Below are 27,046 nucleotides of genomic sequence, written 5' to 3' on the forward strand. Positions count from 1 at the left end.
TGGAATGAAGGCAAATAGAAAGCTCTGCCTATATTGTATCTACAGGTAGTTAAAATTTTAAGTTCTGATTGCCAAATTCACCCTTCTTCCCGTCTGGTTTAGTCCCTTTTCTTGTCTACTAGTCTTTTCTCAATTCTCTGACCTTTCTTTCATTGATCTCCAGAGAACTTTCATCCTAACTAGCTTTTCCTCTGGAAGCCTCCAATTTTGCTGAGCTTCAGCAGTTCCTCTCTAAGACACATCGTATCTCAGCATTTTATAATGCTGAAAATGGCAGATAACTTTTCAGCAAATTCAAAATATGTCAAACCTGGATCATCACATACCATAGACTTAAATTAAACAATATTTATTCCCTGGGGCTTTTAATGTATGTGAGATACAGGACAAAGAAGATGGCCAGAGGGGTTGGCTTCTTTTCTGAGATGGACTTGTTCTTTTCCACCATCAGCAAAGATCAGTGTCTGATTTTATCAGGGCAGGGACTGAGGCTATTCAGAGTTTGTGTGTGTTAGCCTTTTAGGAATGGGAGAACTGTTGTTCATCCTGTAGTTTAGTCCTAGGTGACTTGAATAATCCAAGTTATTGCAAGGCACATGAATTATCATGTGTGTGGTCAGTGCTTTAGGGATTTTATCAAATTGAGAGATTCTGCTACATCAAGGATTCTCAAGCTGGGCACTATTGGCTCTTCAGGCCAAACAATTTTTTGTTGTGTAGGGCATTTTCTGCTGTGTATGATGTCACATCCCTGGCCTCTACCCACTAGATGTAGCACTTCCTCAATTGTAACAACCAAGAATGTTTCCAGATTTTGCTCAGTTTTCTCCCAAGGGGAAAAATTGTGCCTGGTTGATTACTACGTTGTTTAGTTGAGAGGTGGCAGTGGTTGTTACTTAGCCTGAGCCTTAAAGATTATATGCATATTTTGATTTTTCTATACACTTTCTTGACATTCTTTGGCATACCTTAAACTTTTAAATATGGTGGTATTTTTCTATGCAAAATTTATTTTATATACTTCTTACCGATTTTCTTATTTCTTTATTGCATTATAATATAATTTTCCATTATTTTTTCTCATCATATTTAACAACCATGCAGAAAAATGTATACCAGTTTTTCAAAGGTCAGCTCCACAGAACTTCTCTTATTCTCATGATCTGAAGCCTTAAAACAAAGAAGAATTAACACAAATAGAAACTTGGGTGAAGAAGCTAATTTATAGGGGAGATGAGTTCAGTTTTACGCAGGTAAAATTTGAAAGGGTGGTAGAATAAGTGTTATATCCAGCAACTACTTGTAAAGAGGTTGGGATATAGACCTGGGAGTCAACAGTATAGTTGAGAACTGGTTTTATGAACTATCCAAGAGCTCAGAGAACTGAAGATTAAACCTTAACACGAAGCTATGGAAATGAAACTAGCAAAAAGAGAAAAGGATATTTATTAATTGAAATAATGAAAGATACTTATTGATTAATAACTAGGTGGATGACAACCCTACCACAGCGGTAGCAATAAAGCCCCACCTCTAGGAAAAACGAAGAAAGAAGGAAGGAAAGGAGGAAGAAGGAAGAAAAATTCTACCTACTAGCAGCATATTACAAAAGATCATTACAGAGACTTGGTGGAAAAGACTTGTGGGTTTGGAGTGAGAAGCAGAGGAGACAGAAGAGGCACCTAATAACTTGTGATGAGCAAGTTTTCTTCAGAACCTTCTTGGCTGTGATCTTCTGAGGGTCAGCTCAGGAGCACCTGTTCTCTGTCCTGAGTAACCTAGTTCCTAGAGAGAAAGGAAAAGGTTAACACAGTAAAGAATGTAAAATAATCCCCATCCTTCTACTGCTCCTACTTTCCTTTTAACTTACATAGTAATCATTTGATACTGCTCTTGGGCAAGAGTAGTGAAGTCAGAGAGATGAAGGGATTTTATTGTCAGTCATACGCTAAAAGTGGCATGAACAGATCATTGGAACTGTTAGCTAATTATTGCCAGAAAAATTAGTTTAGGATGAATGCCTCTTAAACCAAATCACCTGTTGCAGAACTTTTATAATATTCAGTTGACTTATATCAAGAATTTTAGATGAGTCAAAACATTCAGTTACCTGGGAATATAGTAACAACCCTCAATTCAACTTAGAAGGTTTACAAGGAAGTTACATGCTTCAAAATTAGGTGTTGGATGGGAATTTTTCGTCTTTTTTCCCTGGACACATGTGGAATAAGTGGCTCATGCTTTGCTAACACGTGCTTTGAGCACCTTTTACCCTAAACATTAAGCCATGTTGCTTGGCACAGACAATTGGAGTCTCCATTCTTCTTTTTGTCTGGCTGCTTTCTGGAGAAGATAGTTGAGTTTCCCACAGCCAAGACAAAAAGGGAAACACCATTGAGTTATATTTTTGCATCTTATTTTAGAAAAGAAATATCCCTCGGTAGCGACTAACTCTCTTCTTAGTGTCAAGAGTCTGAAACAAATATATCACCAGAGATAGAAGAAGGAACACATTAGGCCAGAGGCCAGACGTCTTCTTCCTTAAACAGAAGCTAGTGCCCACTTACGAGAGTTATGTCAAGAGGCGCTTGGGAAGAAAAGCAGTCAAGCATTTTGGACTTTCAGGCAGAGGGTCCCTAAACAAGCTTCTGAGAGATCTTTTTAGGGGCCTCCGTGACATAAAAATCTGGGGTGGGCACATTGCTCTTTTTAAAGGTTGAGAGGCGATCACTTTTTTGGACTGCAGCAATAGACGCATGTACACGACCATCTTCCCGTTTTCGGTGAAACCCAGGACTTGGTGCTCTCCCAGCAAGAGCGGCAGTTTCCCGTTCTGGCCCCACCGCAGCAGAAGCAAAGTACGAATCCCAGAGAATAGTGACCCATGGAGCAGATCCCAACAGAGGAATCCAGCCGGCGGGGAAATTCTCCAGGAGGCTGAAAAAAAGCGAAAGACTCTTCACTTCAGCCAATCAGATGAGAGGAAATCTTGCCGCACTCTTCCCCCTCCTCCCCGCCCCCGGCTCCCGCCAACCAATCAGCATCTAGCTTGATGGGCCCGCCCCACTGACACCGGGAAAACGCCTTTTAAATTGTATTGGTATAGTTTTACCCCGTCATACTCAGCCTTTCCACGAAGTTTGGTAAAAAGAGGCAAACTGAGTGTAAATTGAAAAGCTGGTCAGTCTTGCGGTGAGAAAGAGAAACTACACACATTTTCATCAAAACAGTGATACTAGGAGGGACAGGGAAAGGGAAAGGCGGATTCCTGAAGGAAAACTACAACTCCCAACGGCCCTTGCGCTGACTCGACGCGCCCTGGGCGAGGGGGCGGGACACGGTAGGAAGAAGGCTGAGGGTCAGGAGACTCCTCTCGGACTTCCTGAATTGGGCGGGATTTGAGGTGGGCGGGGCGTCGGCAACCTCGGCTGTCGCGCTTTGTGTCCTCCCACAACGGGCTTATCCGCTTGAGACGTCGGAGGGGGCGTGGCCCGCGCGGAGCCTGGTGGGTGTGAGAGCGCCGCTGGACGTGGGTGACGCGTCTCCTTCCAGCTCAGCGGTGTGTGAGGTGTCGCGGCCCTGCTGGCGATTGGCTGTTGAGAGGCGAGTACGCTGCGGCCGTTGGTCGCCGGCAGCACGGAGCGAGAGCCGGGGAGGGCTGGGGGGATATGGGGCGGCAGTGGCGGCGGCGGCTGGAGGAGGCGGGCGCGGACGAGCCGGCGGCCGCGGCAGCAGCGGCAGACCCCGGAGTCTTCCTGTGAAGCGCCCCCGTCGGCGCCCCCGTGGGCCACTGAGAGAGGGTGGCTAGCGCGCGAGCTGCTCAGGAGCTGCTCCTCCAGCGCCGCAGCCCTTCGGACTCTCGGTTCCATCCTCGCTCTCCTGCTCCGGCTCCTCCATCTTGGCCTCGGCAGTGGCGGCTGCCGGGAGGATGTGCCGCCTTCTGGCAGGGGAAAGAAGGAGGAAAAGATGAAGAAGTACCGGCGGGCCTTGGCCCTGGTCTCCTGCCTCTCTCTGTGTTCTCTGGTCTGGTGAGTACCCGCGATAACTCGGGAGTTTCCCGAGAGAGGAGAGGGGGGCGAGGGAGCGGCCCAGGTCACACCCCCAAATCATCCTGGCTTTTAGGGTGCGGGTTTCTAAGGCTGCTAGAAAGCGACAAACCAATTACTCTGTGACTCTCCCGCGGACTGGCCTGGCAGCACTCTGTGCGGAGGTTATCACGGTGCATTTTGGAATTCACAGAAACTAAGTGGGAGAGAAAGGTGCCTAGGTGGTTTTGTACCTACCCAGTTACCCTGACGCTTGGAGACGGTGGAGTGTTCGGCTAGTCTTCAGATAAATGTGCTGTAAGTTTCTCGGGCTTAGTACCAGCCACTTGCCTTCATGGTGTGGTAAGGGCATTAAGCAAGTCGGATGTGATGGGTTCCCGAATTGTGATTTTAAAAACGTGACTTGTCATGAAGGTAGGTAGTATATGAGAACTAGTTCTTCTGGTCCTTTCTCGCCTGGTCTTTGGCCTCGGGCACACTTGGATACTTATGGGGGCGTTATGAAGCAATTCTTCAAGGAGTAGATAATAGGAAGTTGTTAGTTTAGTGGAGTGTCTTAGGTGTAGTGTGCATAGTGGTTTCTGGTGGTGTGGCTTGGATATTGTGCCTTAGTAATGTAAGGATAGTCCTGCCCTTTGAAGGCGGGAAGAGTGCTTTGTCTATAAAGTTTACGGAGTTTCTGTTAATCTCTGGCACAGAGATTTGAAGGGACAGAAAGAGCTTGTCAGTCAAAGGATCACTACCACTGTACTTGGAAAATCCATTTTGTCCTCCAAGGGAATTTCTTCAAAGATGTGTGATATTTGTGACCAAAAAGATGATTCTTCAGTTAAAAGTGATTTGCTGTTATATTAAAATCAAGATAAACTAAGTTTCTTGCTTAGTTTATTTCTGCAAAACGAACAGTTTTTTCATTTATGTAGGTGACTGATGGTTTCCAAAGACAGTGAAGTTGTTGCTAACATAAAATAGTATATAAATAAGAGGAAAAGAAAACACTTGCCTGGCTGAAGAATTTCGATTGGAAGATTGATAGACATTTTAGAGAACAAGAAATTTGGCCTCTTGCCTTCATTCCCAATGTTACCTCACCTTATACTTACTAAGTTGAAATGTGCATATAGATGAGTCCACTTACTTCATTTTAAATTTAAATTTGTACCTGAGGTATGGAAAACATTGTATTCATATCCACTTTTCTCTGGGGGCTGTTAAATTCTTTGTAGATTATGTATCTTTTCTTTATACTTTCTCCTTCGTTTTGCCCATCTTTAGACCATGTTATTCTTCATCACTTTCTGAATGGTTGATATGGCAAAGAGGTTACACTTTCCATTCAAGTTTTAAAAACACCAGGATCTCTGATTTTTTTTTAATTGAAATATATTTGACACATAACATTGTGTAAATTTCGGTGTACAACATGTTGATACATTTGTATATTGTGATATGATTTCCATTGTAGCAATAGTTAGCACCTCTATTGAGTCACAAAAATCTTAATTTCTGTATGTGATGGGAATAATTAAGATCTAATCTCCTAGCAAGTTGATAATTATCGTACAGTATTGTTGTGTTTATTCTCTACATTGTGATCTCCAGGACTTAATATATCCACCCTTAAACATGATTGTTCTTTTTACTTTATTTTATTTATTTTTTTCTTTTGTCTATTTAGGGCTGCGCCTGTGGCATTTGGAGGTTCCCAGGCTAGGGGTTGAATGGCAACTGTAGCTGCTAACCACAGCCACAGCAACATGGGATCCGAGCTGCATCTGTCACCGATACTACACCTCATGGCAATGCTGGATCCTTAACCCACTGAGCAAGGCCAGGTATCGAACTTGAGTCCTCATGGATACTAGTTGGGTTCATTAACCAATGAGCCATGATGGGAACTTCTACCTTTAAACATGGTTTTTAAAAACTTAATTGGATGGTGGTGATGAAATCAAACATTACAGTATGGTTTTTAAAATCATTTGTGGATTTAAATTAACCATGTGTTCTGTTACTTTGTTTAATTTCTGGCTGTCTTTTGCTTGAGCTAACCTCAATATGGTTTCTCAACTTTATTAGAAATTGTGAGGTTGTGACCTTTAAGGGGGAAAAAAAACCCAGCCTCATATTGAAAGTAGTAGTCCTAAAGTTCTGTAAAGTTTCTTGATTTCTACAGTGAAAAATCCATCTTAAGGGTTTAAGTAAATAGTAAAAAGTTTAGGAAACTTGCTTAAGAAATATTTGCGTTAGTCTGTTTTGAGGTTTGTTTGCACTGCCAAACTTAAAGACATTTTAAGTATTCTTTACTGAAGCCATGGAAAGGGATTAAAATAGGATATTAAAGCTTGAGGATTTTTTGGAAGGGTGATGATAAAAGGAATGGTGTGTGGTGATATGTTCTGTCTTTTGAGACTTCTTCCATGGGAAATTAGAAAAATTATGTCACTGACTCAACTGGAGGTCTAGCTCTTGCTGTAATCTGGTCTTTTAGGTCATTTCTCAGCATCTCCCTTCTCCCTTAAAACCTAAAGCCATTGTAGGGTAAGACAAGTTTTGCGAAAGAGTCATTTTTGTCTTGTCTTATAAATTGTTCCAAAATTTTGTGATCCATTTCTTTTTTTTTTAAAAGCTGTACCATTTTTGTAGATTTACAAGTGCTATATGTTTATACTATCATACTGTAGTTTCTAAATTTCCATCCTTCTCATCCTACCAATATTACTGAATTTTGTAATCATCTTATTTATACTGCCATGTATTTATAAATCTTGGCTGTGTCTCCCCTCTCCTTTTGTTTTTCCAGCCTGGAGTCCTAACCTTACATTGCTTTCACAAAAGACCCATCCAGTCCTTCTTATACATCCTGGTTGCTGTTTTTTCCTTTTGCATATTTTGTGTGATACTTTATCAAATAGGACAGTATTTTAGGCATTAATGTACAGTAGCTACAACAAGAATAATTATGATAGCAATTATTTATTGTCAACTATCTCTTTGTCAAGCCTGTGGTATGTACTTTGCACATTTTAGCACCTTTAGTCTTCACAACAACCCTATGAATGTTATTGTTAATTTAACTTTGCATTTTATAGTTGAGGAAGTAGAGATAAGGTTGCGCAGCTTTTAGGTTTTGGAGCTTGGATTTGAACCTAGGCAGCCTGATTTGTAGGATCCTGACTGCTGTAATTCTTTGACTATAGGTCAGAAAGTCTGTATTGTAGATATGATGTCATTACTTATTAGATCTACATTCTTGGACATGTTTTGTAATTTCTTTGAACTTTAATTCTTATATCCTAAAAGTGGGAAAACATAATTCATTCTCACAAGGTTGTTAGGAAGATAACATGATAAATATGTGCTAAAATATATATATGTATATGATACATATGATATAGATCTTTATAAAAAGGAAGGGTACATTATATATTTCATCGTAAAATCATTCAACAAAAGTTTTTCTCACGTTCATTATGTACAAGATGTTGTTATGGGTATTGAAATCCTAAAACTAGGGTGACCAACTTACCCTTGTTTTAGCAGTGAAAGTCCTACTTCCCAGGAATCCCCTATGTTAGTTTCCTGTTGATGCTGTAACAAGTTACCAAAAATTTAGTGACTTAACACACATTTATTATCTTACAGTTCTGGGAGTCAGAAGTCCAAAATAAGTTTAGCTGGGCTAAAGTCAAAGTGTCAGCAGGCTTGCTTCCTTCTTGAGGCTCTAAGGGGAAGCATCTGCTTGACATTTTCAGCTTCTTGCCTGCATTCTGTGGCTCCTTCCTCAGCTGGTTCCAGTTCCAGCCTCTTGCTTCAGTTCTCACATCTACTAATGACTGATCCTCCTGCCTCCTTTTACATGGACTCTTGTGATTACATTGGGCCTAGCCACACAATCCAGGATTATCTCCCCTTCTCAAAATCCTTGATTTAATCATATCTGCAAAGACCTTTTTACCATGTAAAGTAACATATTCAGGGATTAGGACTTGGACTTCTCTGGGGGACCTCTGTATATGCAGCCTAATATACCCTCCTTGGTCCTGGCAAACTTGAAGAATGGATCATCATGCTAAAGAGGGGGAAAAAAAAAGATTTGGTCAGTGCCTTAAACGATGGATATTTAAGATTTTTTGTGTACCACCTCCCCATCAGAAAAATACTGTGTATGCTCTTTTAGTAACGTACTTAATTGTTTATAAGATTTATACATATGCCAACATGGCATTAGCATATTAGTATTCTAATGATATATTGTTAGAATAATATTAGTAATCAATATAAATATAATAAAATCAGATGATTAAGAAAGATGAAAAGAAAGTAAACAATCTAATACTTTCTGTTAACAGTATCCTTTGTTCTTGTTAAAAAAGTAACAATTTTTGGTGAGAGGTGTGTGATTGACTCACTAGATTATTTTGCATCGTGATGCAGGTGAATAATAGCTTGCACTTAAAGAGTTTTAGCCCTGCCATTTTCTTGTTGGCTTGTGCTTGCATTATTATTATCTTTGCAGTCTTTGCAGGGATTTTTTTCAAAGCTACTTATCCATGTTTTGAGAGTCAGTTTAGATAAAACTAAATAATATAGTGCTTAAATCTACTTAATTGGTCATGCATAAACCACAGTGCATTACAATGTGCTGTAAGTAAACCCTACTGTTTGTGGAACTTCCATTCTTTTCTCAGGTTTCTGACTATATAGTCCCTGCTGTTATGACTAGCTGACTTTCAGATCAAGTGTGAACCTTTATATTAACCTTGGTAAAGCCAAATTAATTAAAAATCAGTTTTATTTTGGAGCAGTTTTAAGTTCACAGCAAAATTAAGCAGAGGGTACAGAGATTACACATATTTTCTGCCCCCACCAGTGTGTAGCCGTCCCCATTATCAACATTCCTCACCAGAGTGGTTTAATTTATTTTTTAAGACTAAATCTATTTTTTTTTCCTTACTGTGCCTGAAAGGATCATCTTGAAGAAGCACATATTTAGAGCTAATGAGAAGAGTCTGGCATTTAAACAGCTCTCATTCATTTGACAAATAGTTTTCAAAAATAGTTTCAGAGTTCCCATCACGCCTCAGTGGTTAATGAATCTGACTAGGAACCATGAGGTTGCGGGTTCAATCCCTGGCCTTTCCCAGTGGCTTAAGGATCTGATGTTGCTGTGAGCTGTGCTATAGGTTGCGGCTCAGATCCGGAGTTGCCATGGCTCTGGCGTAGGCTGGCAGCTCCAGCTCCAGTTGGACCCTTAGCCTGGGAACCTCCATATGCCGCGAGTGTGGCCCTAGAGCCAAGACATGGAATCAACCCAAATGTCCACTGACAGATGTTTGGATTAGGAAGATGAGGTATATATATACAGTGGAATACTACTCAGGCATAAAAAAGAACAAAATAGGAGTTCCCGTTGTGGCACAGTGGTTAATGAATCCGACTAGGAACCATGAGGTTGCGGGTTCGATCCCTGCCCTTGCTCAGTGGGTTATGGATCTGGCGTTGCCGTGAGCTGTGGTGTAGGTTGCAGACGCAGCTCGGATCCCGCGTTGCTGTGGCTCTGGCATAGGCCGGTGGCTACGGCTCTGATTCGACCCCTAGCCTGGAAACCTCCGTATGCCGCAGGAGCGGCCCAAGAAACAGCAAAAAGACAAAAAACAAACAAACAAAAACAACAAAATAATGCCATTTGCAGCAACATGGATGGAACTAGAGACTCTCATACAACATGGATGGAACTAGAGACTCTCATACGGAGTGAAGTAAGTCAGAAAGAGAAAGACGAGGGGAGTTCCCGTTGTGGCGCAGTGGTAGACAGACGAGTCCGAGTCCGACTAGGAACCATGAGGTTGCAGGTTCGATTCCTGCCCTTGCTCAGTGGGTTAAGGATCTGGCGTTGACGTGAGCTGTGGTGTAGGTTGCAGACGCGGCTCGGATCCCGTGTTGCTCTGGCTCTGGCGTAGGCTGGCAGCTACAGCTCCAATTCGACCCCTAGCCTGGGAACCTCCATGTGCTGCAGGAGTGGCCCAAGAAATGGCAAGGAGACAGAAAAAAAAAAAAAAAGAGAGAGAAAGACGAATACCATATGATATCACATATCTGGAATCTAATATATGGCACAAAGGAACCTTTCCACAGAAAAGAAAATCATGGATGTGCAGAATAGACTTGTGGTTGCCAAGGGGGGAGAGGGAGGGAGTGGGGTGGTTGGGGAGCTTGGGGTTAATAGATACAAACTATTGCCTTTGGAATGGATTAGCAATGAGATCCTGCTGTGTGGCACTGGGAACTCTGTCTAGTCATTTATGATGGAACATGTAATGGGAGAAAAAAGAATGTATGCATGTATGTGTAACTGGGTCACCATGCTGTACAGTAGAAAAAAAATAATAAAAGGTTAAAATAAATAAATAAATATATTAAAAAAAATAGTTTCAAAGGTCTTTAGGAACACCGAGGGAAGAATTATATCCTAGATGTGGTCTGTCACTAGCTGTGTGTCCTCAGACAAATTATTTTTATACAGCTCAGTTCTCATCGATAAAACGGTTTTCAGAATGGACAGTTAAAGATGGGAGAAATTTGTTTCAGGCAGAGGGAAGATTCCTGTTTGTTGGGAGAGAAGGAAAGGGACCGTAGAGCCAGATTTTTCAAGGGACTTGATTATTGTGCAGATGAACTCTGATTTTAACTTGACTGAAAGGATGAGCCAAGGAGTTAGATTTAAATAGAAGAACCAGAGAGTGAGGTCAGATGGATCTTTTAGTTAGAGCATTATGGGGATAGAGTGGATTGGAATGGAGAGACTTTGGAGTCAGGGGGCCCTAAAGTGTGTCCACTTTAGAGCTATCAACTCCTATCAGCTCACTAGAAGAAAGTTGATAGATATCTAAATCAAAGTGGTCTAAAATTTGTTGGCTTTTTTGGCATCAGAATAATTTTTTTCTTGAGTATGTTATCTCGTTTTCAGGACTTGAGGTTCATTTTTTGGTTTATAGTTTTATTTCTGTACCCTGTATTTTGCTTTTTCTCTGACACTTTTGCTCATTTCTTGCTCATTCGTTAATATGCATGTAAGTAGAAAAATAAGAAACTAGAAAGATTTTTGCTTATATTTTTATAAGCAGTGTTTTTTGTTTTTATTAATTTTTTCCTTTTTAAGATAATGATTAGAAACACCCTTGAAAATTCTAACTGTATCTTTCCTCTGGAAATTTTTTTCCCCCTCTGTGTTTTAGTTTTATAACTTATAAAAGACTCTAAATCTGTTTCTTTTCTGAGGTAAATAATAAATACTCAGAATAAGTAAAACAAAAAAATAAGTCCTCTTCTCCAAATCATTTGATAACTTGATAATACTGTAGTGTATATTTGAAAGTTGCTGAGAGAGTATAACCTAAAAATTCTTATCACGAGGAAAATGTTTATACTAGTGATGATGGATGTTAGCTAAACTTTTGTGATCATATTGCAATAAACATGCTATATTTATTGAATCATGTTGTACACCTGAAACTGATAAAATGTTATATATCAATATATCTTAGTAGAAAAAATAAAATATTCTTGTGGAACTTTATGTGAAAAACTTTGGGAAGAAGTTTATTTTTGCTCTGGGATATACATTCCACAGAAAGTGTCTGGTACTTACAAGAGGTCTTGGGTTGTTAACAGGCAGTGTCAGATCCCTTCAGACAAGTTAGTTGAAGCCAGATTGCCTAAATAGGAAAAAGGCTGTGAAAGAAGGTGCACGATGTCTTCGGGTAAAATTCAAACACTTGTGTCCATTAAAAGATTGTGAATAATTTATTTGTAATATCCTTTGGAATTATTTTTTAAAGAGCTGGATGTGTTTCATAATAACCTCTTTAGATTATTAAACATTTGAGGATATATTGGAATGGATGCAAGGTAGTAGGGTTGGCAGACATGAAAATAACAAAAAAATGCCAGCAACCTTGTTTACCATTGGGCATTGGTTATTTCACTTTTCAGCTGTTCATGAACTCTTTTGTGTGTGTGTGTGTGTGTGTGTGTGTCTTTTTGTCTTTTCTATGCCCGCATGCACTGCACGTGGAGATTCCCAGGCTAGGGGTCCATCGGAGTTGTAGCCACTGGCCTACACCAGAGCCACAGCAACGTGGGATCTGAGCCATGTCTGTGACCTACACCAAAGCCCACGGCAACGCTGGATCCTCAACCCACAGAGCAAGGCCAGGGATCGAACCTGCAACCTCATGGTTCCTAGTGTGATTCCTTAACCACTGAGCCAGGATGGGAACTCTTGTTCATGAACTCTTAATTCTTTCACTCTTCTCAACAATCTGAGTAGTGAAATAAGTCAGTGTGTATAGCTAATATTCTAGTGCTTTATAATGAAAGGACAGAGAGAAATTTATTAAAAATTTAAATGTTTTATTATTCTCTCAGGCCTTCTTTAGATAGAAACATTTATATGTTTAAAATACTTTTGTTTATTACTTTATAGGTAACCAGAAAGAAACAAAATATTCTTTATTGGAAACAATGTAGTCATGTTGCAGATTATACTTTAGTGCCAGGTGTATGTTACCTGTTTGGTTTTCAAGGCTGTATTTTAAAATAGTTTCAAGAAATTAAATCATACCTGCCTCTGGGGAATAGAAATTGCTTTTGAGTATTTGCCGTATAAGAATATCAATACCTTGGGATACATTTGTTTCATAAATGCAGAGTTTTTTGAAAGGAAGTTTGATTTTATTTTAGGACTTTGTTTTTGTAATGAGTCACTAGTTAAATTTTTTTTTTTTTTTACGTAAAAGTAACACCTAGCTTTGTTAGAAAATGTTTTGTAGCATTAACATGGTTTATAAGTACTAAACTTATTTTGTATTTCTTGTTATGAAGTATTTGAAAATGATCATAGGAGAAAGTTAAGGGCTTAAAGAGTGCTTTGTTCATAATAAACACTATTACATAATTTCTTACTACTCATTCATTCTGGGTACTTCTACCAGTACTTTGCTAGAAGTAGGATTCTGGGCTAAAGTATCAGAGGTCAGAAATAGGAATCCATACATTTGTTTAAGATATCATTGGTTGCCAAAAATGTCTTTGGTGTGATAGAGGTTGCTGAAGAAGTGGAACTGAGCTCTGCCCTCAGGAGTACACAAGCTTGTTGTCAAATTCAGATAGGTGGTAGTGTAGTGGAAAGGAGGTAAAACTAAGAGCTCGATTATAATCCTTTCCTTTCAGTATTAATAGTGAATGTTAATTGGGTACTTACGTCTATTCTAAGTGCTTTATATGCACTAACTCATTTTATCCTTATTAAACTCTTGAGATAGACACCCCATTTTGAAGAGATGAAGAAAGACACAAAGAAGTTAATGAACTTGCCTCAAGTCTCAGTAAGCAATGAGATAGAATTTAAATAGGCCAGGTCTGAGCCTGCGCTCTAAACCACCACCCTATGCTGCCTGTAGGCTGGTAGGCTGGAGGCAAGTTTCTTTGTCTTTTGTATGTTACTTTTCTTATCTAAAAAAATGGGGCTGATTGGATTGGCTCAATAGAGAATGAACATTAGAATTATTCACACAACTTAAAAAAATACTTGCCTAGGGGATTTACCATGGAGATTAGGGGAGCAAATTTGGGATATTCTTTTTTGCATTCTAGTCATTATTACTAAATTAAATGACTTCTGAGTGTTTGTTTTTATTTTTGTTTTGTTTTGTTTGCACTTTCAACATTCTGAGATAGCTGATTTGAACATTAGTGAGCAATACAAAAAGCCAAATTGTTTAGTAGGTACTTAAAGAAGGGAGTAACTGGATTGGAGTTGTCAAGGAAGACTTGGATTTAAGGGAAAGGACATGTCCTTCATAAAATTTACTTCTGTGGAATACAGGTGCTTCATGAGTTTGCATATGTGGGAGTGTCTGCTTGACTGCCTGCAGTGGGAATATAGTACTTAATTCAGGAGAAAGAGTTATGAGTAAAAGAAACAGTGTATTTGATACAGGTGGAAGTGATAGTAAACAGAAAAGCCTGAATAGAAAACAAAAGCTAATGGTGGCATTTGATATCTGTGGGGGATTGGCTCCAGGACACCCCCAGCCCTTGGATGCTCAAGTCTGTTATGTAAAGTGTAGTACACTTGGCCCTCTGTATGTGCACTCCTGGATGCCGAGGGCTCAATGTATTCTAGAGGTTGTGGTGGTTTTGCAAGCTAAACCAAGGAGTTAGGCAGCAAAGATCCCGCAAGAGAAGTAGTGTTTGGAGAACGTTATTTTGACATCATTGTGCTAGATATATCTCAGAAGACGAAGCCTGGAGAGATGAGTACTAAATGAAAAGTAGCTGGAATAGTTGAGGTTTGTCATAACAGGGACTTAATTCGGCAATAGAAATGAAGAGGAGACATTGAGCAGAGATTTTTGAGGAAGTAAATGATTTGGTTTGGTGATGTGCTGGCAAGTTGACAATGCAGTACAATAGAAATAGCATTAGACTATTATTCAAAAGCACTGGGTTTTTAGACCAGCTCTTGGTCTTCAACACTGCTTTTTGTTGTTATCCATGTCAAGGTCAAGAGACATTTACTGAGGCTTCCGTGTGCTGCATTTTGTGTAGGATTTTGGTAGATAAAACAAAGTATTTGCTTTCTTGGAGCCTGCTGTGCTTGAGAGAATAAATTCTAGGGTCTAAAATTATGAATCTGTGAAATAAAGTTTTGAGAGAGGAGTTTTTTTTTGTTTTTTTGTTTTGTTTTTTTTAAACTTGGGCATCTAGAGGAATTGGAGGTTTAAAAAAAACCTGGAAGAGTTGCAAAGGGTTTTAAATGAGGAGGAGGTATTAGTTGGTGAGTAGAATATCCTAGTGGAGACCTTATATAGGCACTTAAATGCAGTGCAAATGAGATTTGGGCTGGAGTTGTCCTCATAAAGGGGGTCATTTTTGAAGCAGAATGTTTGACTAAATATGGATTTCTGCAGATATTTAGAACAAAGAAAGGTGGCAAAGCAAAGTGAAGCTCTGAAGGGGGAAGGAGGAAACTAGTGTAAAGTGAAAAGAGGTTTAAGGAAGTCATTTGGTCAGCAATGTAAAAGTCTTAGATAGCCTGAAAAGCTTGGAAATTGAGAAAAGAACCTTGTTTTCAAGAGAGAGTTGATTGACAAGCTTTCGGGAGTGGAAATAGAAGATATTTGGAGAGTGGTAGGTGTGCGTTTGCAAACATTTGTTTGGTAGCCAGAAGAGATCCAGTACCTGTATGCTTCAACCCATTCAGCCCATTTCCATCTGAGGTTGGTTGAATCCAGGGATGTGGAGGGATGATGATAGCAGCCATGGATTTTGGTTTCCATAGAGGGTCCTGGAACCAAGATACCTAGGGACATATAATGTTTACTCTGCAATTTGATAAATGCAGGAAGAAGGACAGTAGTTGATACCTGCTAACATTAGAGTGCATATTCTGTGCTAGGTTAATCATTGCATGTGGATTATTTCATTTTCCCATCTTACAGTGTTGATGCTGAGGCACACAGGTTTTGCAATTTGTCCAAGAGAATGCAGCTAATAAAGGGGGGACCATGGATTAACACTTGGGTCTTCTGACCCTGAAGTCTGTATACCCTAGCCACTATTCTGCAAAGCTCCACATTTATTTCTTGTGGCTGCTATCTAAATCAAGAGGGAAACATTGCCCCTCCTTTGTGGTAGTTCTTATATTTTTATGTTATGCTGTTACTAGTCATGACTATAATGTCCTCAATTCTTGAGGGAATAGATTAGTGTTATTTTCTCACCTTTTCATTTATCTGTTGAGCAGAGAATATCAAATAAGAAATGTAGCAATACAGAAAGATCGTAGGCTTTGGAGAGATAGGTTTGCAGGCACAAGTTGAGTCACTTTGGGCCAGTTAACTTCTGAGCTTTAGTTTATTTGTAAAAGTTAGATTAATATTTTAATCTAAAGGGCTTGACAAATGTGAAAAAAAAGTGACCAAGTTTTCTTCTAGGGACATCAGATACTTAGGATCGGATTGACTACTGAGTTTATGCCACATTCTGTATGTGTCCCCCTTTTCCCTCCATTTTACTTCATTACTCTTTTATCTTCATTTTCATTCCTATCCTCCCCCATGTTAGGTATTTACTCTCGAGTATATTTGATGTGTTTTTTCCAGTTGACCTTCATATATTTACTTAGATGTGTGTTTTCTTCCAAAATAATGTTTTGTTTATATATGTTTTAAAATTTACATAAATGGTATAATGCTGCTAATCTCATTCTTTTTCCTGCATTTTTCCACTTAATGCTTTTAAAAAAACTTGTTTTAGTTTCTAGAGTCATCATAAAAATGAATTCTAAGTAATTAATAATGTGGCAGATGCCTCAGGAAAGCCTAATGTCATTTATTCATTCAGTGGGTATTTATTGAGCTCTTTGTTTGTTGGCTGCTTCTAAAGAGAGACGTTATGCCAACAGATGCATTTGGGAGTATTCTGTTCCAGTTGCTTGTCTTTTGCTATCCCAGTACTATAGACTAATTAGAATGGGTTTGTAATAAGTCGTAATTATCTGGCAAGGTGAACCACTTGCCTTTGCTTTTCTGTTAATTATTCTTGACCAGTTTTTCCATATCATATTTAGAATATTAAGATCCTTCAGGTAGTTTGATAGGAATTATATTTGAGTGATGAATTATTTAGACTTGCTATCTTTACATTGCTGTCAGCAGCATTCCATCCATGACCATACTAGACTTTCATTTGTCTCTTCATTTTGCAGTCATCATTAAAGTTTTCTTCTCTGTGAATGGTTGTATAACTTTATAGGTTAATTTCTAAATTATGTCATGGTTTTTCTTATTGCTAATAGTTTATTTTCTATTTTGTTATGTGCAGGAAAATATTGACTTTTTTGCTTTTTATATTTTTAAATTGAAATAATTTACATACAGTGAAAAATGCACATGTTATTAACCATGTAGTTCGATCTGTTTTGAGAAATGCATACTTCTGTGTAATTCACATCCCATCAAGATATAAAACATTTCCATCACTCCAGATGTCCTCTCATGTCCCTTTCTATGGAATTCCCTGAAGCAACCAGTGATTTGACTTCTATCACCAGGGATTAGTTTTGCTAATTCTGGAAATTTATCCAAATGGAATATGCAGTATTTATTATTGTGTCTGGCTTTTTTCACTCAGTGCAGTGTTTCTAAGAGATACCCATCTTGTTTCATTCATCAGTTATTGGTTCCTTTTTTATTGTGAGAAATAGTGCATTGTATGAATATACTGCAGTTTGTTTATTCTCCTGCTGTTGAACATCTGGGCTGCTTCCAGTTTTGGCTGTTAAGAATAAAAGCTACTGGGGACATTTTTGTGCACACAGTTTTCATTTCTCTTAAGAAGTAACTAAAAGTGGAATTTCCAAGTACCATAACAGATGGATATTGTATGCTTCTGGATATAATACTCTGAGAAAGATACAATATCACTTATGAAAGATTCTATCCAGAAATACATAACCTGAATCTGGTCATAATGAAACATTAGACAGACCCCAAAAAGACCATATTATTTAAAAATAAAATGATTATGTCCTTCAAAAATGTCAGTGCCATGTAAGATAAAGGCCAAGAGCTAGTCCAGGTTAAAGAAGGCCGAAGACACATAACTGCAGGACATAATCTTAGCATCGATTCTGTATTTAGGGTGTGGGTGGGGGAACAGGATGCTATAAGGACACTACTAGAGACAAAGTATTGTGTCAGTGTAACATTTACTGAAGTTGATAATTGTAGCCTGGTTGTATAAGAGGATATCCTTATTCTGAGGAAATACAGACAAAGATGTTTAGACAAATTACATGAAGTGAGAAGAGAGGGCTATGTGCTTGTCACAAGCAAATGGCAAATATGAAGCAAATGGGTCAGAATGTTAACAGTAAGTTGATATGGGTAAAGAAAGATACAACATCACTTATGAAAGATCCACTTATGGTGGATGTTCTTTGTAGTGTGTTGGCATTTCTTCTGCAAGCTTAAAGTTATTTCCAAATAAAGAGTGGGGGAAAAAAAGATTGAGAATTCCTTTTTCTCTATGTTAAGGTGTTGATTAATCCACTCAAATTTCTTTAACTGTCAATTAATTCCAATCCTTGTATACTTTGTACCAATTTTTCTGTTTTTCTAGAACATCCATTTCTTCTGTTTTCAAATATATTGCTATTTATATTTAATACCACATTTATAGTTTGTAATATTTTATAATTAAAAAATCCGTTTGTGGCTATGCCACGCTTTTATAATGTATTAGTTAATTTGCTTCACCAACTCTCTTTTTGTCAGTTTTGCAGAGGTTTGTCATTTTAATATTTTCAAAGAACCAACTTTTGGACTTCTTAATCCTCTTAGTCTTTTATTTGGGAGGGGGTTGGTTTTTATTTCAGTGATTTCTGTTTTTATAGTCTTGCCTTTTCTTTAGATTTACACTGTCTTTTATCTTCTTGAATTGAAAGATTAGCTCTTTTGTATTCAGTGTTTATCTACAAATGTACTCAAAAGCATAGTTTTCTTGTTGCTGTCTTATCTGCATCCCAACAATTTTGACCTGTAGTCTTCAGCTGTAATATTTTGTAATTTGTATTGTTTCCTTTTTAATCAAGGGATTATTCTGCTGCATAATTTTGTTTCCAGGCTTTAGGATGTTATTAGCTATTGGTATCCTAAATGATACTCAAATGTGATTTTTTTTATAAGACATTTAATTATACCTATTCTGTAAGCTAATACTGTTCTATATGAATGGTGAATTACAGCCACATTGGTGGGGAAGAATTGGCAAAAAGGAATAAATGTCCTCTTAGTTTCTGTTTATTTGAGTTTCTGTATGTGCGAAGGGGTAGTGACTGGGTGAGTGATTTGGAGAGTCATAGTGGTATGATGGGGGTGATGGGAAGAGGATTGAGAAGTGACTGAATTTCTTTCTGCTATGTGCTACAAAACATTCCCTTCAGAGCCCTCATTTAACAAAATTTATTAATCACCTAACATTTGGAAGTTTTGGCTTTGTAGGGAGGAGTTGAAGTAGTTAGGAATATGGAATTGATTCTCGAAGAGTTTACGTGTAAGAGAGGATATACTTGGGACAGAATCAACTTAATGAATAGTAAGAGTACTCATTTTGAATTGAGGGAGGATATTAGATTGTCGTTTTTCTTTCTTTCTTTTTTTTTTTTTTTTTTCCTGTCTTTTTCAAGGGCCACACCCATGGCATATGGAGGGTCCCAGGCTAGGGGTCTAATTAGAGCTGTGGCCGTGGCCTACGCCAGAGCCGAGTCTGTGGCTTATACCACAGCTCACGGCAATGCCGGATCCTTAACCCACTGAACAAAGCCAGGGATCGAACCTGCAACCTCATGGTTCTTAGTCACATTGGTTAACCACTGAGCCACGATGGGAACTCCCAGATTGTCATTTTTCTTAAGGTGATTTCTGGTGCTAAACTTCTTAAAAATTTTGAAACTCATTTCATCAGGCTTGGGATTTTCATAGTACAGTTTTTGAAAGTTGCTTAAGTAGTATAGAATCAGACCCATTTGGTCATGCAAAAAGTGCCGTCAGCCGTTATAGTGTGACCCACTGGTACTTAATGAGGGGCATGAAAACTTGGTTTTTGGCTGCGCCTGCAGCTTGTGAAAATTCTGGGCCCAGGGATGGAACTTGTGCCACAGAAATGACCCAAGCTGCTGCAGTGACAACACCTGGTTCTTAACTTGCTGTGCCTTGTGAGAATTCCTGGGGGAGATTGTTGAAAGTAAGGACCCCGTTGTAGAGATTCATTCTTCTTCAGTCAGGTTGGAGTGGGCTCGGGTATTGTTTCATTTTATTTACTTTAGTGATTTAAAATGTCTTTACAGTTTTTAGTTGGTGATAATTTTTATCTATTTCAGAGTCCTTCTTACATAGAAAATTAAGGTTATCTTTACAGGTCTGCCCTTAATTAACATTCATCTTTATTTTTTATTTTATTTTATTTTTCCTTTTAGGGCTGCACCTGCAGCATGTGGAAGTTTGACCCCTAAAGCTAGTGGTCAAAACGGAGCTACAGCTGATGGCCTATGGCACAGCCACAGCAATGCAGGATACAAGCCGTGTCCGCAACCTACATCACAGCTCATAGCAACACTGGATCTTTTAACCTATTGAACAAGGCCAAGGATCAAACCCACATCCTCATGGATACTAGTTGGGTTCTTAAACCACTAAGCTACAATGGAAACTCCAACATCCATCTTTAAATAGGGACTGGTATATTAGCGATGTTTAAGTGATGCTAGATAAAGCTGTAATTAAAAGGAGGAATAAAGTAGATAGGTAAAGGAAGTATGACATATTAATGGCGGGTGTGTATTAGGGTTCTTCAGGAAACAGAATCAATGACATATATCTGTCTATCTATCCATCTATCCATGAAGCATTGGGTCACATGATTATGGAAGCTGAGAATTCCCATGGTATGCTCTCTGAAAGATGGAGACTGAGGAAAGCCAGTAATATAATTCAGGCCAAGTCTGAAAGCCTATTAATCAGTAGAGCTGAAGGTTTAAAGCCTAGTCAAAGGTCAGGAGATGAGATGCCCCAGCTCAAATAGTGAGGCCGGGGCAAATTCTTCTTATTTTTGTTCAGTTCAGGCCCTCAAAATATTGGATGATGCCTGTTCACATTGGGGAGGGCAGTCTACTCAGTCCACTGATTCAAATGCTAATTTAACCCCCCAAACTCCTAACTTTGGATAATATGATTTGATTATATGATAGTAAAAATAAGAATCATGAGATTTAATATCTTTCAGCCATCTTCACACTAAATGATGAATGTTATACACACACATGCAGAATTCTTGATAAAACTAGTATGTGCTCATGGTAGAAATTTAGAAAGTATAGAAAGGAATAAAGAAAATAAGAGGGCATAATCATCAAAATTCCAGTACCCACGGTTTTGATTGTATGAAACTTTTTACTGTCCCAAATAGGTGTTTATGTATACACATAAATGCACACACACATAGCTGAGAAACAATGCAGAAGTCTGTCAATAAAGAAATCTCTAATAAATAATGATATATCTACATGAAATTTTGAATAGGCAATATATTTTTTGTGGTTCAGAATCCAAAAGAGAGTATTGTAGAGTGGAAACTAGCCATCTGTTGTTCTGTCACCCAGTCACTTATTTTTTCTTTCTTTTAATTCTTTTTTCTTTTCAATTATTCCAGAAAAACTGATGCACACACAGGGGCCTTTAGTACACATGTACCCACATGGTAGCATACCATATTATGTATTATTATATACTTTGCTCTTCTCTTTTTTTTAAAGTTTTACTTTTTATCAAAGTGATGTGTTCGTTTTAGAAAGTCAGATCTGAAAGAATTGTGTTTGATTTTGCAAAGAAGCTGTTCCCTCCTCCCTCTTTCCCCATTTTTCCTTTTCAAGGAAACCACTTTCATCTCTTAGCTGATGAATTTTATGTTTATCTCTGTCTTTAATTGCTTTCATGTCAGGTTTAAGTATTTTACTATAAATCATCAAATTAAGTCCATGCTGGTAATAATATAGTTGTGTCATAATTTGAGTTAGATCAGTATTCAGTGTTTCTGTTATGACTATAAATTACATTCACAACAGATTTATGTAGTAAAATATGATTATCTTTTCCTTCTTCATTCTCCATTTCCTTTTTCTTAGAACTAATGTTTGACTTGTTTTATTACATTTGTTTATTTTCTATTTAATTACAAATTATTTCTTACTAAGTAAATCTGTACTTGAGATTTTCAAAGACTCTTAAGTTGTGCTTTCAATTCCATCCTCTTAAAGAAGACTTCCAGAACTTTTGATAACCTCCAGTTTAGTATGGTGTCCTCTGTTCTATGTACAACTTCATCCTACGAATTTTCTTTCTAGTCGCCCTGGGGATTCCTTTTTCCTCCCAGTTACAATATTGTTGTAATTATTGTGGTTTCTCAGATGTCTGGTTCTCCCACATTGAAATCTTTTTGACTGTTGGGTTTATATAAAAGTTATAGTCAGTCTGATTTTTAAAAAGTTGCCTTTTTTGCCACTTGAGTATGTGCTTTTCACATCTTACATATCAGATCTTCCTTGAATACAATTGACCTTTTTTTCAAGTTAAAGAATTGTCAAATATTGGCAATTTGAAATAGTTCTACTAAGAACATAGAACATGTATATGTGTGAAACATTTCTTGCTAAGTTTGTGTTTAGTATTTGGTTGTTTCTGTTACAAATGAGAACTTCTGTTAAATCTTACAACTAGTGGTGATGATTTGAATAGAGAGTCTGTTGATTTGTTTCTTAATTTTATACCTAGGAATATAACTTTAGACTTCTTTTAATAAGTAGTTTTCCATCTATTTAAACTGCAATTAACAATAATTTTACTGTCTCCTCTTCCATTTTTATACTACTTTTGTCTTCATATTATGTAATACTAGTGATAGTGGACATTTTTGTCTTTCAGATAGAAATAGGGGTAGTTTTTTTTTTTCACTAAGTATGATTTAAAAACTAAGGCTTTTAGGCTTATGTGTTATGCATATATATTTCCCATATTAAATATCTACTTATTACTATTCTACTGTCTTTAAAAATCTTTTTATTTTTGGACTTTTAGGGCTGCACCCATGGCGAATTGAAGTTCCCAGGCTAGGGGTTGAATCGGAGCTGTAGCTCCTGGCCTAAGCCAGCCATAGCGCTGTAGCAACTGAGTTGCATCTGCGACCTACAACACAGCTTGTGGAACTGCAGGGTCCTTTAACCCGCTGAGCGAGGCCAGAGATTGAACACCTGTCCTCATGGATACTAGTCGGGTTCCTTACTGCTGAGCCACAATGGGAACTCCCTGACTTTAAAAATCTTGATGGATGTGTAAGTTTATCAGACGTCTTCTGGTGATGATTCATGAGATATATACACATTTTTTTTTTTTTTTGCTATTTTTGCATGACAAACTGGATTTTATCATATTGATTCACTTTTGAATATCAGAGCTAAATTACCTACTTGATCATAATAGTAGTATGTTTTAATTTTTGGTATGTAACTGGAGACTTTTATTTTTTATTGTTTTCTTTAGCGGTTTTATGTCTGGTTTCTTAAGTTATTAACATACAGTATTTACTTGCTTGTGCTATTTCTGTTAACTTTTTTTGTGATTGTTATGTTCCCTATTAAAAATAATTTAGAAGCTTTTATGCTTTGAAATCATTTAGGTAGCTTTAGAATTATCTGTTCTTAAATATTTGGTAGAATTTAGAATATCATTGGCATTTGATGCTTCCTGAGGGGATTAGCTGTTTGATAGTTTTCTCTGTTTCATCTGTGTTAATTATCAGATATTCCTTTTGTGAAATTTGTCCTGTTTTACCTTTGTGAGATTCATGATGTCTTACTCGGAGTGCTGATAACACTGTTTTTAACAATATTTTCCTAAGGTGCTAAATGAAAAAATCTTTATCTTATGTACATTTGTCTACATCATTAAGTTCTTAAGGGCACTAGGATAAGAACCATGTTATTACTTCAATTTGTAGTCCAGATTATGGGATATGTTTTCTTAACAAGTTTTTTTCTTTTTTTTTCTTTTTTTAATTGGTGGTGATGATGGTGGATATTTTTACAGGCTTCCCAGTTGGCATGTATGTTGTAAAGAGAGTTCTTCAGCTTCATCATATTATTCTCAAGATGACAATTGTGCACTAGAAAAGGAAGATGTACAGTTCCAGAACAAGGTACCTTAAATAAAGTTGAAGTTTTAATTTGGGTATCAACTTTCTAAGACTTCCTCAAAACATTTGGAATAAAAGTATTTCAAAAATATTATGACATAGTTTTTGGTGGAGTACTGTAATTTTCCTAGCTATACTCTGAGGTATTACTCACGTAATTCTGAAATTAACATAACTCTGAGATATTTATATATTTTTCTTGTTTATATTTGGAATGTTGAAATAACATTCTTAGTTCTACAGTAAGGAGAAAAATAGTGCCTGTTCAGAGAACCGAAACCTAGGGTTCTCTTTTTAATGCTTTAACTAGTTAAAGGGTTTCTAAAGAAACCCCAGTGTTACAAATTAAAAACTATTAGAAATGAGTCTTCAGTCCATGACTGTGTTCTTTGTTTTATATAATTGGGTGGAGTGAATAAACAGAGTCCAGAAAACCTGATGGCCTCTAAATAATTTATTATTTTGTCATTTTAAATAATAAAAGGTGAGTATTGACTTTAGCTAGTTTTAGTGTCACCTCCACCCCCAAATCAGTGTACTTATTTTAAATTATAGAAGCAATTTATACTAACTATAAAATATTGATATTTATATCCCATTCTCCTCCCCAAAGGAACCACAGTTTACTGTTTCTTGTGAAAATGTTCAGAACATTTTCTGTGGGTATAGATATATCATTTTATAGCATACAAATTAATGTTTAAATTTTTATTAAAATGTCCTACTATAAATATTGTGCACATTTACCTCTTTTTCCAAATAGCATGCAAAGGATATAGCCTTTGCATGTTGCTATATCCTTCTGAATGCTACATTTTTATTCTATAATATATGTATATCACAATTTATTAAGCGTTTCTTTTTTCTTTTTTTTCTTTTTTTTTGTCTTTTTGCCATTTCTTGGGCCGCTCCTGCGGCATATGGAGGTTCCCAGGCTAGGGGTCTAATGGGAGCTGTAGCTGCCAGCCTACGCCATGCAACACGGGATCCGAGCCGCATCTGTGACCTACACCACAGCTCACAGCAACGCCGGATCGTTAACCCACTGAGCAAGGGCAGGAATCGAACCTGCAACCTCATGGTTCCTAGTCAGATTCGTTAACCACTGCGCCATGACGGGAACTCTTATTAAGCATTTCTTTATTGACAGACTTCGGCATTGTTTCTCAGCTGTGTGTGCATGCATAATTGTGTGTACACTTTTGTGCGTGTGTATGTCTGAATGCACAAACTTAAAATTACGTGTCGTACTTGAGTGTGCATTTGTGTGTGTGTCTGAATGCACAAACTTATAATTAGGTGTCTGGGTTTTTTTTTTTTTTGCGTGATATTTAGAGTGGATTATTTAAATTTTTGAGTTATACAGGATATATTTCTGGGATGAAGTATTTAAAAATTTGATAACTTGCTGAATATCTTTCCAAAAAAGAGTTTTATTGTATGCTTTTATCCAGTCTATAAGACTTAGAGCTAATCTCTTCTTTGGTGAGAAATTTAAAGACTAAATGTTGTAAGAATGAATTTAAGCAAAGCATTAAGGAAGGGGTAAACATTCTTTCAGCAAACATTTGGGTACCTAGCATATGCAGGCTCAGATAAAGATGAATGTGAACTTGGCTTTTATGAAACTTATATGCTAGAAAATATGTTTATCCAAAATTCTCTCTTGAACGTGAGTGTCAAAAGAGAGATGACACAAAGAGCTGTATGTACATTCATTTATCAAATATTTACCGAAGTCTTACCGTGTGTCTAACACAGTGCTGGGTGATAAGACTAAAGTGCTGATTAGGAAATCAAATGAGGTTCTTTTTTTTAAAAAAATTTTTTATTATATTTGATTTATAATGTTCTGTCAGTTTCTCCTGTATAGCAGATCAAATGAGGTTCTCGTGCTCATGTATTGTTCATTTGGAAGGAAGCTATGATCACCACTCTACCACCAGTGTACGCATGTAGTGTATGTACATTTGGAGTGAAAGCAGTAAGGGAGTAATGCTGGAAGGTAGACAATATGCATATAAACAAAAGTTTTAAAAGTCACAATCAAGTATTTTGATCATAGAGAGATGGTCTTTAATATTGCTTTAGGACTGTTTTGTGAAACAATTTTATCAGTTGGCCTTTTCATTGTTGCAATATAGGATGAAAGAGAGGGACCTAAGAATACCGAATCATCAGGAAAAGTGGATTCAAACTTACCTATTCCTCCAGAAGAACACAAATTAAAAGATGACTACATTGTGACTCTACAGGTAAGAGTTGTCGCTTTGATTTTTAATGATATGCCTTTTCAAACCACTTCACAAAATAGAAAACCTCTGTTTGGTCACATTTTGTGTATTGCTCTTTTTTCTTTTTAAAGTACCATGCAACTGGCCTTAATACTAGTCACCTGCTAAGAGTACTGCTTTTGAGAAAATTCTGAATTACAGACTTAATAATAGATGTGACAGTTTTCCTTGTAGTATAAGTTTGGCTATAAATCCTTCTTTCTTCTTAGGTTCCATTTTGATTTATTACAATGTACCTTGTCTCTTCAGATTTTAAGGTGTCTGGAGAATTTTTTTTCTGACTTAAAGTATCTGTATGTGGAGCACAGAGTATTTTGATACCAAAATTTTATCACTTAGTGTGGAATATGAATTAATAAATAATAGATTGAGCACATTTTCCCCCTTTTAGCATATTACATTCTAAATATTATTTTCTACTTTGTACACTAGATTTTATGAAAAATATTAAAAAACAGATTAGAATGTAAGATGATCAGAATGCTGAAGCATCTGGAAATCGTTTAATATCGGGATTGACTGAAGGAACTAGTGATAATTGATCTGGAGGGAAGAAGGACTAACAAAAAGCTAAATATCTCAAATATTAACAAAAACAAATTTCAGCTTAAAAGGAGGGAGAATTCTCTTTAAAAAAAATATAGCCAGGGTTATTTTATGACTCAATTGGGTTATCTAAGGAAATAGAGTAAGTTTCGTTTTATTGGATTCTGGAAGACTTTTTTTTTTTTTTTTTTGTCTTTTTTGCCATTTCTTGGGCCGTTCCCGTGGCATATGGAGGTTCCCAGGCTAGGGGTCGAATCAGAGCTATAGCTGCCGGCCTATGCCAGAGCCACAGCAACGCAGGATCCGAGCCGCGTCTGCGACCTGCAGACCTGCACCACAGCTCACGGC

The 27,046-nt window shown here is 37.5% G+C and overlaps 2 protein-coding genes across 6 annotated transcripts in view; one reads left to right on the top strand and one right to left on the bottom strand.

The window, feature by feature from the left end:
- Positions 1–975: 975 nt before the first annotated feature.
- On the bottom strand, positions 976–4,021 carry LOC102164985 (uncharacterized). 2 transcript variants are annotated; one of them, XM_084977623.1, is made up of 2 exons: positions 3,424–4,021; positions 976–2,937 (listed from the first exon to the last, which is right to left on the bottom strand). In XM_084977623.1, exons 1-2 carry the CDS (start codon positions 3,867–3,869, stop codon positions 2,637–2,639), a joined length of 747 nt encoding a protein of 248 aa, XP_084833749.1. In that variant the 5' UTR covers positions 3,870–4,021; the 3' UTR covers positions 976–2,636. The 2 variants fall into 2 exon arrangements, 1 of the variants encoding a protein (XP_084833749.1); XR_014816236.1 differs by lacking the exon at positions 3,424–4,021 and adding an exon at positions 3,113–3,228 and having other exon boundaries at positions 2,821–2,937.
- SUCO (SUN domain containing ossification factor) overlaps positions 3,541–27,046 on the top strand; it is a 91,094-nt gene continuing 67,588 nt past the window's right edge. For 2 of the 4 annotated variants that reach the window (XM_003357538.5, XM_084977614.1), the window contains exons 1-3: positions 3,541–4,028; positions 23,753–23,861; positions 26,003–26,113. In XM_003357538.5, coding sequence (XP_003357586.4) covers positions 3,967–4,028; positions 23,753–23,861; positions 26,003–26,113 — 282 coding nt within the window. In that variant the 5' untranslated portion in view covers positions 3,541–3,966. Of the gene's footprint in view, positions 4,029–4,113; positions 4,344–4,586; positions 5,214–23,752; positions 23,862–26,002; positions 26,114–27,046 lie in introns of those variants that run through there. The other 2 variants (XM_084977616.1, XM_084977615.1) reach the window with 2 other exon arrangements.

Source organism: Sus scrofa, chromosome 9 (assembly GCF_054392235.1).
Source record: "Sus scrofa isolate SSC_HxYL_T2T_F1_AM1 chromosome 9, Sscrofa_HxYL_maternal_Yorkshire_Landrace_v2.0, whole genome shotgun sequence".
NCBI classification, from domain to species: Eukaryota; Metazoa; Chordata; class Mammalia; order Artiodactyla; family Suidae; genus Sus; species Sus scrofa.